The following is a 15,407-nucleotide window of genomic DNA, read 5'->3' on the forward strand; positions in this document are numbered from 1 at the left end:
TCCGCATCCGTGTGCTTGGGAGTGCGCGTGAGGTCTCGGGAGTGCGCGTGAGGTCTCAAGTGCAGCTGGGTCAGAATTCCTCGCCCCTCCCCCCTCCCAGCGCCCCCAGAGCAATTACCCACCCTATTAAGCGGTAACCTTCAGACTAAATTTAGCTCCTAGACTTCCCCAACCCCAGGGCCTCCCAGTAAGCAGGTGCTCGCAGCTGCAGGGGTGGGCCTGTGGAGACCCAGGCGGTCACCTCCACTCCAGATGCTGCCTTGGGGAGCCTGCGTGTGGCTGTGCCGGCTCAAGCACCTTCCCTCAGGGGACCTCTAGAGAACTGTGGTTGGGGACCCTGGATGGACCTCGCGGGCAGAAGGACCATGAAGGAAGAGGGGACAAAGTGCAAGGAGAAGCTCCCTCCAGATTCTGTCCAGTCAGATCCTCTTTCATTTCTTGCTTTCCCCTTCTCCCCAGTTTTGCAAACAGACTTTTAACTGAACACCCTTCCAGAGGGCGTGGAACGTGGGAGATCATGGCTGTCCTGAGTGTGTCAGGACTCAGGACTCTCCCCCCCCCCCCCCCCCGGGGTCCCCTCAGATAGTTGGCAGGGGGCCTATTTGTTACAGGTGATGAAGTGGCATCAGCTTTCAAGGGCAGGGAGGGAGGCACCTTCCACAGGAAACATCTGAGGAAAGTACCGAAGTCTCAGCCTGTCAACAAGAGAGCTCAAGCTGGGCTTGAGTCTGCTTCACGCTGACAGCAGACGGGGAGATTCAGAGGGAGGGGGCTCCGGAGCTCGGGTCTGAAGGTAGAGGACTTGAGGAAGGGGTGTGCAAAACTGAGGACCAGGTCCGCGTGAGCCTGGCGGTCAGATCCAGGGGAGCCCCAGAGGGGGTGCTGGGCGGCGGCGTAGGGGTGGCCTGGGCCTCAGGAGGTCCCCGGGCTGGGGCTAGGATGTGGGCGTTGAATTGAGCGTCAGGGTCTCTTTGAAGACAGCTCTTCGGAACTCTGCGTGAGGAAAAGAAACTGGGGGAAAGCACAGACTGCATCCCTGGGGTCCGCCTGGGCTTAAAAAGCAGGGTGGCAAAGGCCCTGCCCCCCCCCCTTTTTTACGTTGCTATCACTGGAGAACCGAGCGATCCGAGCCGTGTCACCAGGGGCTACGAGTAAACGCACAGCCCACATGCAAATCCACGGGCACTGCAGGTGTCCGTCAGGCTGAGGCTGGGAGGGGCAGCGTGTGCTCCCAGGCCCCTTTCTCTCGCCCCTCCCTCCCCCTGACCACGGATTCCTGGTTGCCAGCCTCTTGCATCACTAAGGCCCCTTGTCAGTGCTAGTCAAGGAGGGGGCAGCCCTCTTCTTGGAAGGACCAGAGAGTAATTCAGGCTCCGCAGGCACCTGCTGCTGTTGCGGCAGGAAGGCGGCCCTGGACAGGCGTGAGCCGACAGGGCGCCTGTGTTCCCTTGAACTTTATGCCACTTAACTTTTAATGTCCTGTCGTTTTAACGTGTCACAAAGTGGTTTCTTTCGATCTTTTGAAAAATGCAGAAACCATGCCTAGCTCCGGGGCGGGGGGGGGGGCGGGTCCTGGGGCAGTCCGCTGACCTCCCCCAGACTTTTCCATCCAGCTGGACTGCTCTGCCCACCCAGCCACAGAAAGCCCAGTTTGTGTGCCCTCTGGGCTTTGAAATACAGCTGAAGAGTCTTTCAATCCGACATCCTGTCTCTGATGCCATTCTCAGGGGCCTCTCCCTGGGGGATCGAGCTGAGAGATGGCCCACAGGAAACCCTTAGAGGTGTCCCTGACATTCCTCAGTTGTACAGCTTCACGGCACTTGCACGCATGTTCTCTTGAATTCCGCACAGTAAGCCAGGAAGACAGTGGCTGAAGCCAGTTTACAAGGGAGAACATTTAAACCTGAAACTGCGGCTCCTTTTTTTTCACTTTTGAAATTCTACCCCATTCTTTGGTTCTAGTACTCACCTCCAGCCCCACAGGGCACCTTACCTGATTATCAATTTCCTCAAAAATCCCAGAGTGATCCAGAACTTGGATGGCTCGAAGAGTTTTTGTTATTTTCAAATGTCATTCACTACTTTCAGCATTTTGGGTAATTATTATTTTTTTGACCCAAAATTTCAAGGACTTAAAACTCTTTTCAAATGTATTCACTATTTTGGGTTTTTAAAAAAGATTTATGCATAGAATTGGAGTGCGGACCAGAGATGGGGGCGGGGAGTGAGAAGATTCACCAGAGACAGTGGGGGCAGAACAGGCAGATCCACCAAAACACACTGGCAAGGGGAGCAGCGGGCAGACAGGAGAGGTCTGCCGCACCATGTGGGTAGCTCCCTAGCCCGGGATCAAACCCAGGCAGCAGTGATAGCCCTGAGACTCAGTGCCTAGGCCACCAGGGAGGCCCATCAAATGTATTCAGTATTTTAGTCCAAGGAAATAAATGTGTGATCTCCAAGGTATGTTGTCATGTAAACAAAGGCTTATGTATTACTAGTTGAATGAGGGGTTTTCCTGGTGAAAAACTTTATCACTAAAGTTCTGTGCTTTATGCTCTGCACTTAAAAGCGATGCCCTCTTTCTGAAATGCCATCTGGGTTACCTACCAGAGCTCATTCTGCATTAGATGTTTCCTTTACCCCAGTGGCATCCCTGCAGCTTTCACGGCTCCCAGGGCTGGGGAAAGGTACACACATCTCTGTCCTGCTTGGGCCTCACCCCAACTTTGAGAAAAGGGGTTGGTTGTTCCTCAAAGAAGAAAACAAGTCACCTCATTTCAAAACACAGAGACAAAACCTCTTTCGACACCAACTTGTTTCCTTCTTTCTGTTTCTCTACTTTGCCTCAAGAGGGTTTCTGAGAAATGAAAATAACGTCACCTCCCACAACCTCAATCTGCAGTTTTTTAAATGAGGGAGGGTTGGGAGTGTTCCGCTTCAGCCAATTTTATCAACCTCAAACTTCGCAAAGTAGGAGAAAAGCCCTTCCAGAGGTGGGCTCCCCTGGCCTGCCTCAGAGCTGGGCTCACAGGGCCTAAGGAAATAAACAAACTATCCTCTCAGGAAATTTCAGTAACAAAGCAGTGACACCAGACAGCTGCTTGCTCCAGGAGCCCAGCTGTCTCGTCCACACCCCGCCCCTCCATTTCCATGGAAGCCAGAGATGGGTGGGGAGCTCGTCCAGGCACCTCAGGAAAGGAAGTGTCAGCGGAGGAGAACATACATGAAAGATGGGGCAGGTGCCCAGGGGTAAAATGCACAAAGCCACGTTTCCAGGGGAAACTACTCCCCCTTCACACCTGAACACCTAGAGTCGTGGCTTGCGGGTCAGGGAGGCGAGGGATATTCAAAGCCAGCTATTAGACAAGAAAGCTCACTTTTTCTAGGGGGGCCAGGCCTCTTGTTAAAGGTGTTTCTTAAAGTGGGAAACTCATCTAATTCACAATGAACCCCAACAGTTAAACGTTCTAGTCCTGTTTCCTTGGCGCTCTCCCAGCACACCTTGTCCCAGCTCACTTGAATAAACACATGTGACTGCGGGAGGGTGGGAAGCAGCCAAGTGGGGGAGGGTGAAGTTCTGAATGGAATGCAGCTCCAGCCTGCTCGGGCCTCTGGCACCGCCGTGGATTTATACAGAGAAGCCAAAACAATGAGCTCATGGGCAAGAATGCAGCCCGTGGGCAGCCAGAGCCGCTGATCTTTTGAACCAGGATGGGAATAGCTGGGACAGAGGCTCCCACGGGAACAGGATTAGGGGAGAGCGGGAGCCATGCGTGTCTTGGGGTCCAGTTATGTAACTTTTGGGGGCTGTCACAGGTAAAATTACAAAGAGCGGTGCCCTCAAAATGCCCTTTCCCTGGCACGTGACCTTAGGAGGGTAAAGGATGAGCAGGCTGGAGAGTGAGCTGCCCAGGCGGTGCTGCTACACCTGAGGGCCCCTCCCCCACCGAGACCCCAGCCTCTGAGGGTGCGTCCCCTTTCTCAGACAAGCAAGCAATCCATCCAGCGGATTTCGAAGACCAGAGAGACATCTCCTTTCCCCCCTCCCACAAATTCCCATTACTCTTGTCAAGGACCCTGGGCGGAAGAAACCAGAGACACCCTATTAACTGGCCACACGTGGTAAAGGGGAAGGCGGGCAGGGTGGGGAGACAAACTGAAAAAAATTACCTACAAATCTGTCACACCTTAGAGACCTTTCCAGCTCCAGGCTGTGGTGCATGTTTCTTTCTTACTCATTCTTTGATCTAAGATCCAGCCTCCAAGGTTCCCTCTGAAAGCTGCTGACCACGCCCTCCCAGTGGGCTTCCTGCCGGCACACCCCTGGCCTCTCAAGCCTTTACTATGGCGCGCCACGTCCTGCTTTCCAATCATCTGTCCATGCCTTTCGCTGAGATCGTGAACTTTACTGTTTTGCCAGAATTACTTTCCTATTCTATGGATTCGTTATGCTAACATTCCTCAGTATCTGTCTCCTAAGAACCAGGACATTCTCTTCCATAACACAAGGTAATTAATACTCAAAGGTTAACACTGATACAGGCAATGCCTGGAGCAAAACTTCCACTGTGCCATGTCCTCTACAGCCTTCTCCTCAGGGACCCAGAGATCACCATGCACCTATGTGCGTGTCCGCTTGCTTCCTCTAGCATTTTCTGACCGAGTCACAAGGGCAATCTTGCAATTCCTGCATCTTACAGCTTGGCCCAAGGTCCTGTTGCGTGGTGAACAAATGAAAGGCCCAACACACACTCAGCTGCCTAGAGCTCATTACATGGCCCAGCTGACTGCAGTGAACAATTCTTAATAAATTAAGGTAATTCCTGAAGAGGGGGTGAGATTTAAGTGAATAGAGACACCAAAGGCAGAGATGAGCCATGGAAATGGTGTTTATTTGGAAAAGGTAAAATCCACGCTCTGACCCTTACACATTTCCAAACGGGAACTACTATTCTGAACAGGTTGGGAAAGGAACTGCAAGAGAAAGAAGATGCAGTTTGAGAAAAAACTTTTCACATGGACTTCAACAAAACAAAACAAAAACCTTAAAAGAATCTTTGGTTAAAAAAGAACACTGAGGGCCTCCCTGGTGGCGCAGCGGTTGAGCGCTGGGTTGCGAAGCTGCCCGCGGCCTCTGCAGCGCCGGTTCGATCCCCGGCTGCTCCCCGGCCACTGGAGGAGGGTCCCACATGGCGCGCAGACCTCTCCTGCCGCCCGCTGCTCCCCTCAGCAGTGTGCTTCGGTCCTTCTGCCTGCTCTGCTCCCCGCTCTGGCTCTGGTGAATTCTCTCACCCTCCCGCGCTTCTGACTGTACCCAGTGCATGTATAAACAAACAAACAAAAAAACAAACAAAAAAAAACATGCCTCTCTAAAAAAAAAAAAAAAAAAAAAAAAGAACACTGAGGGCCTCCCCTGTGGTGCAGCAGTTGAGCGCTGAGTTGCGAAGCTGCCAGCAGCCTCTGCAGCACCGGTTCAATCCCCGGCTGCTCCCCGGCCTCCGGAGAAGGGTCCCACCATGGATGGTGCACAGACCTCTCCTGCCGCCCGCTGCTCCCCTCAGCAGTGTCCTTAGGTCCTTCTGCCTGCTCTGCTCCCCGCTCTGGCTCTGGTGGGTTCTCTCACCCTCCCCCGCTTCTGCTGTACCCAGTGCTTGTATAAATAAATAAATCTTAAAAAATAGTAATAATGTTTAAAAGAAAAAAAAAACACACAAATTCTGGAGAAATGTCTGTTCTGTCAGCCTCGAGGCAGATTCCCAGCCCCCACCTTTCCACATGCTTCACATAGCTAAGATAACACTCATTTCACAGCCAAAGGAGGTCAGAGTAAAACTTTCCAATCTTGAAGGAATGGGCCTTTGATCATTGTGGGAAGGTTCAAGACAAAGTTCTGCAATCATTCAAACCAGGGGAGCCAGACAGAGCTAGATAATGGGTTCATCATCCCTAACTCCAGGAAATGGCCAGGGCTCTGGGCATCTCGCTGGAGCCACACCACATACCAGTTGCACAAATTATTTCACTTTTTGTAAAATCTTCCAGCTGTCACAACTGCTTTAAATTTTTCTGGAAGCCAACAGTATGAAGCAAGAGCTGGCTCTCAAATTGCGAAACAGGAACTGAGAAGTCTGGTTCTGTCGAGAAGGGGAATGACTATCTTGATTCCTCTAAGTTGCCATTTGACCAGCTTTTAAAATGTTAAACATTGTGACAGCCTCCTGTCACAAGGTATGACTCGGAGCAACCCCATTTCACTGGGCTCAGGCTGGAGTCCTGGGTCCAATCATGAGTGGGAAGGGCACAAGTCAGCTTTTTCTGCAATGATAAAAAGTTGCCATCTTCTGGCAGGCTCCAGGAGGCAGCTTTCCAAGCAGAAATGCACTTTTGAAAGCAGACAAAACCTGGATGGGCACTAGCACAGGCTCCAGTTTGCAAGATCAGTATTTAGTGCTCAGGTGTGCAAATCTATTTGCTCATTTTCCTGGTGCTTTCCACTCCCCCTTTTGAGGTAGCTAAAAATACTGGATAGGCTTTCTGAAATTGATCTATCCAGAGAATTCCTTTTGGGGAGAGGGAAAGAAAGTACCAATTCTTCTGGCTCCTCCACCTCAAAAGATTGAAGATGAAATAACTGCCTAGTGAAGCCTCTTACTCAAAATTACACTAGGCATTTGATGAAAATCCAGGGGCCTCCCTGGTGGCACAAGGGGTTAAGCACCGCACTATGAAGCAATCGCAGCCTCTGCACACAAGTTCGATCCCCGGCCAGGGAGCAACCCACATGGTGCAGCAGACCTCTCCTGTCTGGCCCGCTGGTCCCCTCAGCAGTGTATTTTAGTCAGTCTGCCTGTTCTGTTCCCCACTGTGTCTGGCTAATCCTCTCACAACCCCCCACCCCTGCATCTCTGGCCTGTACCCCCCCTCTTATATGCATAAATAAATGAATCTTGAAAAAACAAAACAAAACATGCATAAATAAATGAATCTTAAAAAAACAAAACATAAAACCAGGACATGGATTTTGATTTTTGTACCCTTAAGTACAGTAGTAATCTACTTAAAAACACAACTCATTTGAATGAAAGTGATTATTCTGAAAGGACTTGTCCTTTGCTTTAAGGCAACTCAGCTTTATGGGGCCTCTTAACTCACCTATGCTCATTGGCTCATGAGACTTCCCCAAAAGGCTTGACTACGAGGGGGAAGGAAGACGGCCCATAAATCAGAAAACACCCATACCACACCTTCAATTTGAATAAAAGATTTATTATTTTCTTCTCAGGAAAAACAGGAAGTTAGGGAAACACTACATTTTACAGCCCGCATTAATCTGTAGTTGGTCCTAAGCCTTCCTGGCAACAGCTGTCAACAGCATTAACTGTTTAACCAGAACCAAAATGTCAACCCCCAGAGAATACACATGGATGACACCAGAGACCCACATGTCTTTCCCTGAGAGAAGTGTAAGACAGACAAGTTGCTGAGAGCCACCTTTCCAAGCAGCCCCTCCCTTCCCATCCTGGAGGATTTGCCTGTGTGATGCAGCTAGTCAGCAATTTTACAACACTTGCCTCCTCTCCCTATAAACCAACCCCCCCCTTTTCCCAAAGCACTTGGGCTCCCCAACCATCACAACCCCAACACAACATTTCAACTGAGACCCTCACCTACATTTCAACAGTCACACCTAGTAAATTGGAAATGGGGACCCTAAACTCCACCAGTTTTCATCTATGCACTTACTTCCACACAGGGTATGGGGAAACAGGCCTTTTCGCCACCATAACCAGATCTTAAGATCAAAAACTACATAAAGTGCTTGTAGGTATTTAGAGAGACACATGATATAAATAAGTGGTTTATGATCAAGATAAATACACAAGCAAAATAGCTCTAGTTAGATTACCTATGGCTCGGAGGTGGGCAGGCATGACAATTCTCCCATTACATTCTCAGTCATTTAATTTATGCCTATTTTTATCTGAAGTCCACAGATTAAAGGTCATGTTCTGAAGTTTTTAGTTTACCAGTAGCTTTTTTTTGTAACTCTTTGAGACTTCATGGACCCCACTTCTTTGTATAAAATTTAACATTCAAATGCAAAGGAATATAAAAGAAAAATCACGATTGTTTCCCTTCTACGGAAATCCCTAAAAGGACTTTTCCAAGTAATGACAGAACCACCAAAAGGGTGCATTCAAAAAAGGGACTCCTCCCACCTCAAGACTGCTGCCACAACAAGCCAGGACACCACTACCCCCAAGATACAATTTGTGAAAGCTGGAGGTCTGTGGACTCCAGGGGAGAGCAGTGGGCTTACTCAGATTACTAGTACCAAGCTCCAAAAGGACTAACAGTTCAAAAACGGCTAGGTTCAGACGCAGGAAAAATCTGTTCAGGGAGCAGAATAAGCAGCAAATATTCAAAGGAAGAATAGCAAATAAATGCTAAGTTTTAAAGAATATCAAATCTGAAATCAAAGAGATGCCAGTGCAAAAATTTGAAACAAAGTTTGGGAACCAGTAATAAAAATGAAACAGTATTTGTTTTATTGATAAAACTAGGCTCAGACCTGTCCTTAAACAAGCCTAATAATAGCACCATGGTTAGACTATAGCCTGCTTTTCTAAGACATCGTTTTACGTTTATATTATGCAAACAAGGGATCAAATGTCTCTCCATGCACCTGATGGGATCTTTTTATACACACACTTAGTCGTCCCATTTGGAACAGCTGAATATCTTTTAATAAAGGCTTTGAAGATGAGCTCATGAACTCAAGTTTAATTTTACCAGTTAAATTCTGTCAAATGGAAAGAACTCAATTGTGTAGCAGCCCAATCAGAGCCCATTATTTTGAAGTCATCACCCTGTGGCGCATTCCCCCCTCACCAAAAAACAAACCCTTAAAACTCCAACTTAATTATTCAAAACTTACATGTAACAAAGTGAAAGGACTGATTTTCCTTTCCTCAACTTCTCAACTCTAGGTTTGTTTTTAAAAAAAAAAAAATCCCATCTAAAGAGTACTTACCAAAATCAGGCAGGAAAATAAAAACCTGCAGTTACCAATCAGAGCTGTTCCACTACAACCAAACTGCATACAATTAACATCAATTGGTTCCATATACATTCTAGAACTGACCAGGACATTTATAATAGAAAAGCTGTAAGAAATAGGTTCCTAACTACTAAGTTGTAAATTTCAAAAGGGTATGAAAAACATGTAAATTTGACTGTTTACATTTCAAGGAAATAGACTCTGTAAAAATATATACATTTTTACAGACATACATTTACAACAAGTCATTTCAAAAATTGAGGATATTCCACATTTTAACTGCAATCATTGAGCCTTAAGTCAAGTATTCTTGGCCATTAACTAGGCTAATAAACTAGGAATCACTCAAACCAAACCAAAGGTATAAAACCCTTAAACACTCAAACTTGTCAATAAGTACACCCGGGAAAGCTCATTAAAGGATAAAAGCTTCCCTTCACACTCTGTTGTACAGTACTGAGGCTTCGAGTCATAGGTCTGTTTCTTGTAGCTTAAATCCACACCACACAGCCATCACTGGTCTTAGAGCATCTCCTTTTTCAACACTATTAGGAAGTAAATAAACTCGAAGGACGTGTTTACTGAACTATGACTAGCCTGGCTACTGGCCACTCTCCTGTTCTAGACAAGGGAATTAAGTTTCTCCACCGTCTTTGCTAAATCTCAAGTCCCCCTCCTCCATCCATGGCCTCTCAAAAGTTTGCCTATAGGTAAAACTAAACTTTGCTTCTTTCAAACAGTGACTCTTCAAGGACTACTTTTCCCAAGTATTTATTCCTGTTACCCAGAATCCCCTTGCCACTTGCTTTTCTACGCTTGCTAGAGCAGAACTCTTGGAGGTTACAGCCTGGGCAACTTGAAGTCCAACTTCATAAATACACTTGATTTCACAGCAGTCGTTATGTGGTCTTGGTGGCTGGAGTTGGTTAAGAGTCAATATTGCACTTAAAGGCTATCTTATTAGATATGCCAGACCAGCTCCGACTCCAGCAACACCTGCAAAAGCCAGCAGCACATTTCTGATGCCACCTTCTAGGTCCTCTACATGGAAGAAATCCACAAACCCATCCTAGAAAACAAAAAAGAGAGTAATCTTCAAGTATGGGTTTCTGCTGGCTTAAAAAGCACTATTTACAGGGAATACATGGGTGGGGCAACCCAAGTCTCCTGCCCCCCCCCCACCTCAACGAACCCATTTGGCTGGAAGGAACACGCCCTACACACTGCAGTGAGCACCCAGAGTAGTTAAAAGGGGTTAAAAGGGAACTTTACAGCAGCACCTTAGTCGTGCAACTTAAGAAGGACGTAAGTTTCCATTACTTAGACGAAAGGCACAAGCTCTTACCCTCCAGACCAGCCGCTCTGTAGACCCTGTTCTCAGTGTGGCTCCCCACCTCCCACGTCCAACTGGAGCCATTTGGCTCTAAGTTCGAAATGCAGGCCCCACCCATATCTGTTCAACTAAAATGGAACGGGGAGAGCACATGAGGCAGTTTACCATCACTCCCAGGTGATTCTTATGTTTTCATAATTTGACTCCACAGGTAATGGTGAATATCCAGCTAAATTACAATAAAATATCAGACGCAAAAGACTCTAGGACCAGCACAAGAGCCCAGAGGATAATCAGGACCCCGGATGCGGCATCCGCCACAGCCACATCACTCCTTCATGGCCCCATGCAGCTGGGCGTCCCGAGGAGCCTGAAAGCGAGCTAGGCCTCCAAAAACCATCTGGCTCACCCCACTTCCAGGAAGCCCTCCTGAAGCTTCCAGCGAACTTACCCAGCCTCTTTGTTTGACTAGCCACTCTCGTTTCGTCCTGACGAGGACGTCTGTGATGCTTTCTGCTAACGGGTCGATGCAGCTTTCTTGGTTTATGCTCTTCAAGTGTTTGGCCACAAAGGCACCAAAAGAAATAAGAGTCACAATCCTGCCCCAGTTGGTTACTCCATCGCTGAAAACGTGGACCATCACCCGAGACAAGGACTTGACGTCGTCCTCGCCCTTGATGTCCAGCTTCCGCAGCATGCCTGCGGGGAGAAGCGGCGGCCTCAGCGCCTTTGTCTCGCCGGCCCACCCGCGGCGCGGCCGCCCCCACCTGCGCGCGGCAGCCCACCCTTTCCGGGCCGGGAGCAGCGCTGCCGTTTCCACGGGAATCGAGGGGCGGAAACAATGACTCACGGCCAGAAAATCCTGGCCTCGGAAAGACCTGCGCGGCGCGTCCGGCCCGCCTCGCCCCTTCCACCCCGCGGGGCGCCCGGGCGCGGCCCTACCTTGGAAGGCCGTCTGGTGGTTGCGCTGCACGCCGTCCCCCACGCGCCGCAGGGTCTCCAGCGCCTTCCGGCCGGCCGCGCCGGGGCGGCCCAGCGGCTTGGCGTCCTTGGCGCCGGTCGCCTGCTCGCGGAGGTACCGGGAGATGATCTCCAGCGACTGGCGGTACAGCTCGTCCTCCTCCTCCTCCGCCGGCGGCGGCGTGGACGGCAGGGAGCCGTCGGTGCCCGAGGCGCTGCCGGCCTCGCCCACCAGCCCGCGCAGGGGCAGCACCGCCGGCCGCTTCCCCGGGGGCTCCGGCTCGTACCCGTCCAGCTCCTCCTCGGGCGACATGATGGCGTCGGCGGCCGGCGCTGCCATCTCCTGAGGCGGCGGCGCGCGGCGGGCGGGCGCGAACAACAGCCGCCGCGCGGGGGTCGCCGTGACGTCGAGGCCGTCGGCGCCAATGGGCGCGGGCCGCGCGACCCTCCGGGCGTCCGGCGCGAGGGCGGCCGGGGAGCCCGCGCCGGCGCCGCCGCCCATCAGCGCGCCGGCCTCCCCTCCCCCGGCCTCGCGCCGGGCCGCGGCCTCCTTGCCCGCGGCCGAGAGCCGCCCCGCCGGCGGCCCCGCGTCCCCGCCGCTGCCGGCCCCCACGCCGGCGCCGCCGCAGTAGAGGTTGAGGCCGATCACCGCGTTTCTCCTGAAGCCGAGCATCGCGTCGCGCGGAGGCCGGCGGGGGCGGGGAGGGCGCCGGACCGCTCGGGGGGAAGAGGAACTGGAGAGTGAGGGCCCCGCGCCCCGCTCGCGGCTTTAGGCCGTCCCACCCGCGCGGCGCCGCCCAACGGGAAGGGCGCCCATAAAAGGGGGAGGGGCGGGCGCTTCCGGCGCTGCGCACGGCCCGGCGGCCGCGGGGCGGGGCTTCCGGCGCCCGACCTCTCGCGGCGCGCGGCGTGACGCGGCGTGACCCGGCGCCGGCGCGGGTGGGCGGGGCCCGCGGGGACGCGCCCGGGGCCCGCGGGGGCTCTGCGGAGGCCCTTTGCTCGGACGGAGGGCCCCGGCCCGACCCGCGGAGCTGAGGGAGGCGCGCGAGGAAGGCGCGCCCGGTGGGCAGGGCCGCCTCCGAGAGGGAGGGGGACGCCCTGGGGGTCTCCGCGCCTCCCGACGTCCTGGGAACGGCCGCCCCGTGGGCCGCTCTGCCGGGCCCCGCGCCTGTCGGGGCCTGAGACCAAATCGAGCTGCCCCAACTCCGTGCCAGCCCGGCCGCCGCGCCTGCTCCCGCCCTCCGCCGCCTCCGGAAAAGCCTCACTCGAATAGCCGCTCGTGGAGCCGGACGCCCCTTGAGCATTCCCTATAAGGCGCGTTAGACGAGGGGTGACCTCGAGGACGAGGGGCCCGCTGTGCACGTGTCAGTTACCACGACCCGAATAAACCTTGTTGAAAAGACGTGGGGGGGGGGAGCTGGGATTCCAGGACAAGGCATGTGAGGGACGTGAGCAGGAGAGGCGAGAGGGGCCTCGTGCCCAGCGTCAGCCCGGAGCTGAGCTCGGGCTCCGGCACCCACCGCGACGTATGTGGGCAGGCCCTGGAGTCACGGGGGTTGTCATCTGTGCAGAGGATGGAGAGCAAGGGCTGGCAGTGCACAAGAAGTAAGTTCTCTGTCTGAGAACTTAGGCTCCATATAGGCGGCAGCAACGCAGGCGTGGAGAGGTTGGAGAATCCACTTGGGGCTCTGAGAACTGGAGGAAGACCATGGGAGAGGCAGCATTTCTGCCGGGCCTTCTAAAATGAGATTTTATCAGGTAGTGATAAGTTGGTGAAGGGAGCAAAACTGAGGAAGTAGCAACTGCAAAAATTTTGCAGAGGCTGAAAAAGGAAGTGCAAGGCAAGTTTCGCTATAAATGCTTAGCCAGACATTGCGGGTCCTGGCAATCTCACTGCATTTCACTAGTCAGTTCACGCTCTTGTGCTCCAAGAGGATTTTTTTTTTTTTTTAAGATTGATTTATTTATGCATACAAGAACTGGGGTACAGGCCAGAGGGGCAGAGGAGCAGGGGTGAGAGGATTCACCAGAGGGAGTGGGGTGTAGAACAGGCAGAATGACTGAAACACACTGCTGAGGGGAGCAGCCTGGAGGGGTCTGCTGCGCCATATGGGTCAGCTCCCTGGCCAGGGATCGAACTCATGGTGCAGATAGCCTCATAGTGCTGAGACTTAATCCCTGCACCACCAAGGAGGACCTACATCATTTCTTTTAAAATAGAAAATAGGAGGGCCTCCCTGGTGGCACAAGTGGTTAAGCACCATACTGTGATGCTGTCCACAGCCTCTGCAGCACAAGTTCGATCCCGAGCCGGCCAGGGAGCAACCCACATGGCATAGCAGACCTCTCCTGACTCACCTGCTGCTCCCCTCAGCAGTGTATTTCAGTCAATCTGCCTGTTCTGTTCCCCACTCTGGCTCTGGTGAATCCTCTCACCCTCCCACCCCCACATCTCTGGCCTGTACCCCAGCTCTTGTATGCATAAATAAATAAATCTTAAATAAAATAAAATAGAAAATAGGGGCCTCCCTGGTGGCGAAAGGGCTTGAGCACAGCACGGTGAAGCTGTACACAGCCTGATTATTCAACCATTTTATTCCTCAGCCTGGTAAAGCCCTTGGGTCTGATTTGGTTTTTTAAGTCTGCTATATGGCTCAGGCTCTGGGATGTTCTCCAGTGTGCTAATAGAAGTTTGCAGAACTACCTATGCATCCTGTTCTCCCCCTTTATTTCTCCTCCTTTATTTCTTCCCACCACTTTTTTGATCCTCCTCCCTCCCCTCCTGCTTTTTTGTTCCACTTCCTTTAAACTGAAGCTAATCTATGCCTTTAAGCTCTTTGTAAAGCCTCTTTACAACCATACTCTGCTCCCCCATCTGTTTTATTTACTTCAGTGATGAAGTAATCAACAGAATAACACATTTAATTGATTGAAGATATGAGAAATTGGATTTATTTAGTCAACAGGGAAAGAAACGTTGAAGAAGGACACTACAGCAGGTACAAAAGCAGTCAATAGTCTGTAGGTAGTAAGTGGCAACTTTGGGCTAATCATCTTTAGCAGACCTGAAAAATATCACTGTACCTTATTGGTTTTTTTTTTTAAGATTTATTTATGCATACAATAACGGGTACAGGCCAGAGTTGGGGGACGGTGAGAGGATGTACCAGAGACAGAGTGGGGAGCAGAACAGGCAGACTGACTGAAATACACTGCTGAGGGGAGCGGCGGGCAAGACAGGAGAGGTCTGCTGTGCTGTGTGGGTTTCTCCCTTGTCAGCCGGGGAATCAAACTCGTGCTGCAGAGGCTGAGGATTGCTTCCTAGTGCTGTGCTATACTCCTTGCGCCACCAGGGAGGCCCCCTTATTGGGTTTTGACACATTATCCTTTAATTTTTGAGGGTCGTAAACCTTCTAGGTTCTAATCAAACAAAATTACACTCACCAGGATAATCAGGTGATCCTCAGGTGGACTAGAAAATGCTACAGTGATGCGTTAACAGACGGTGTAGCACGTTTTTGCCTTATTTTTAAAATGTTGTAAAGGCAGGACTGGACCAGTGCAGGTTTTCTGATCCCATGCAGACCAGGTAAAGGAGGAGTCAGAGTCCTCAGTGGTTTTTTGCAGGTCTTTTATTGGGGTTCACCAGGCATATGGCAGGCAGGGGTGCTGGCTGGGGGGCTGGGAGGCTGACAGGCCTCCCAGCCCCCAGCAAGTCTTCACTCTATCTGGGCTCTCTGGCGTTCGTTCTGCTGCTTCTCGGCTTCTCTTTCGGCTTCTGCTTTGGCTTCTGCTGGCGTCCCCGTGATGCCGCCCTTAAAAAGCACAATCTTAGCTCAGCTGAATCCCATCTACCTATGCCTATACCCTATTCCAGGTGCCCGCCATCAGGCATGCATTCAGGACAAGGATCCATCATTTATCCTGATGGCGGGAGGGCAGAAAAGCCTGACATTTTCTTTACCCTACAGTCCACCCCCTCAGGGTTTTCTGCCATACAGTCTCTCTCTATATATAATTTTCTTATCAAACATAAACAATGCAGCCATGGCC

The 15,407-nt window shown here is 51.5% G+C and overlaps 1 protein-coding gene across 1 annotated transcript; it reads right to left on the reverse strand.

Annotated features, from left to right (window-relative positions):
• Positions 1-7,099: 7,099 nt before the first annotated feature.
• Positions 7,100-12,114, reverse strand: MCL1 (MCL1 apoptosis regulator, BCL2 family member). The gene is made up of 3 exons (XM_037500101.2): positions 11,337-12,114; positions 10,846-11,093; positions 7,100-10,130 (listed from the first exon to the last, which is right to left on the reverse strand). Exons 1-3 carry the CDS (start codon positions 12,025-12,027, stop codon positions 10,014-10,016), a joined length of 1,056 nt encoding a protein of 351 aa, XP_037355998.1. The 5' UTR covers positions 12,028-12,114; the 3' UTR covers positions 7,100-10,013.
• Between the last annotated feature and the right edge of the window lie 3,293 nt (positions 12,115-15,407).

The sequence above is a fragment of the Talpa occidentalis genome, unplaced genomic scaffold, assembly GCF_014898055.3.
Source record: "Talpa occidentalis isolate TD23 unplaced genomic scaffold, MPIMG_talOcc4v2.1 talOcc4.9, whole genome shotgun sequence".
Classification (NCBI taxonomy): domain Eukaryota; kingdom Metazoa; phylum Chordata; class Mammalia; order Eulipotyphla; family Talpidae; genus Talpa; species Talpa occidentalis.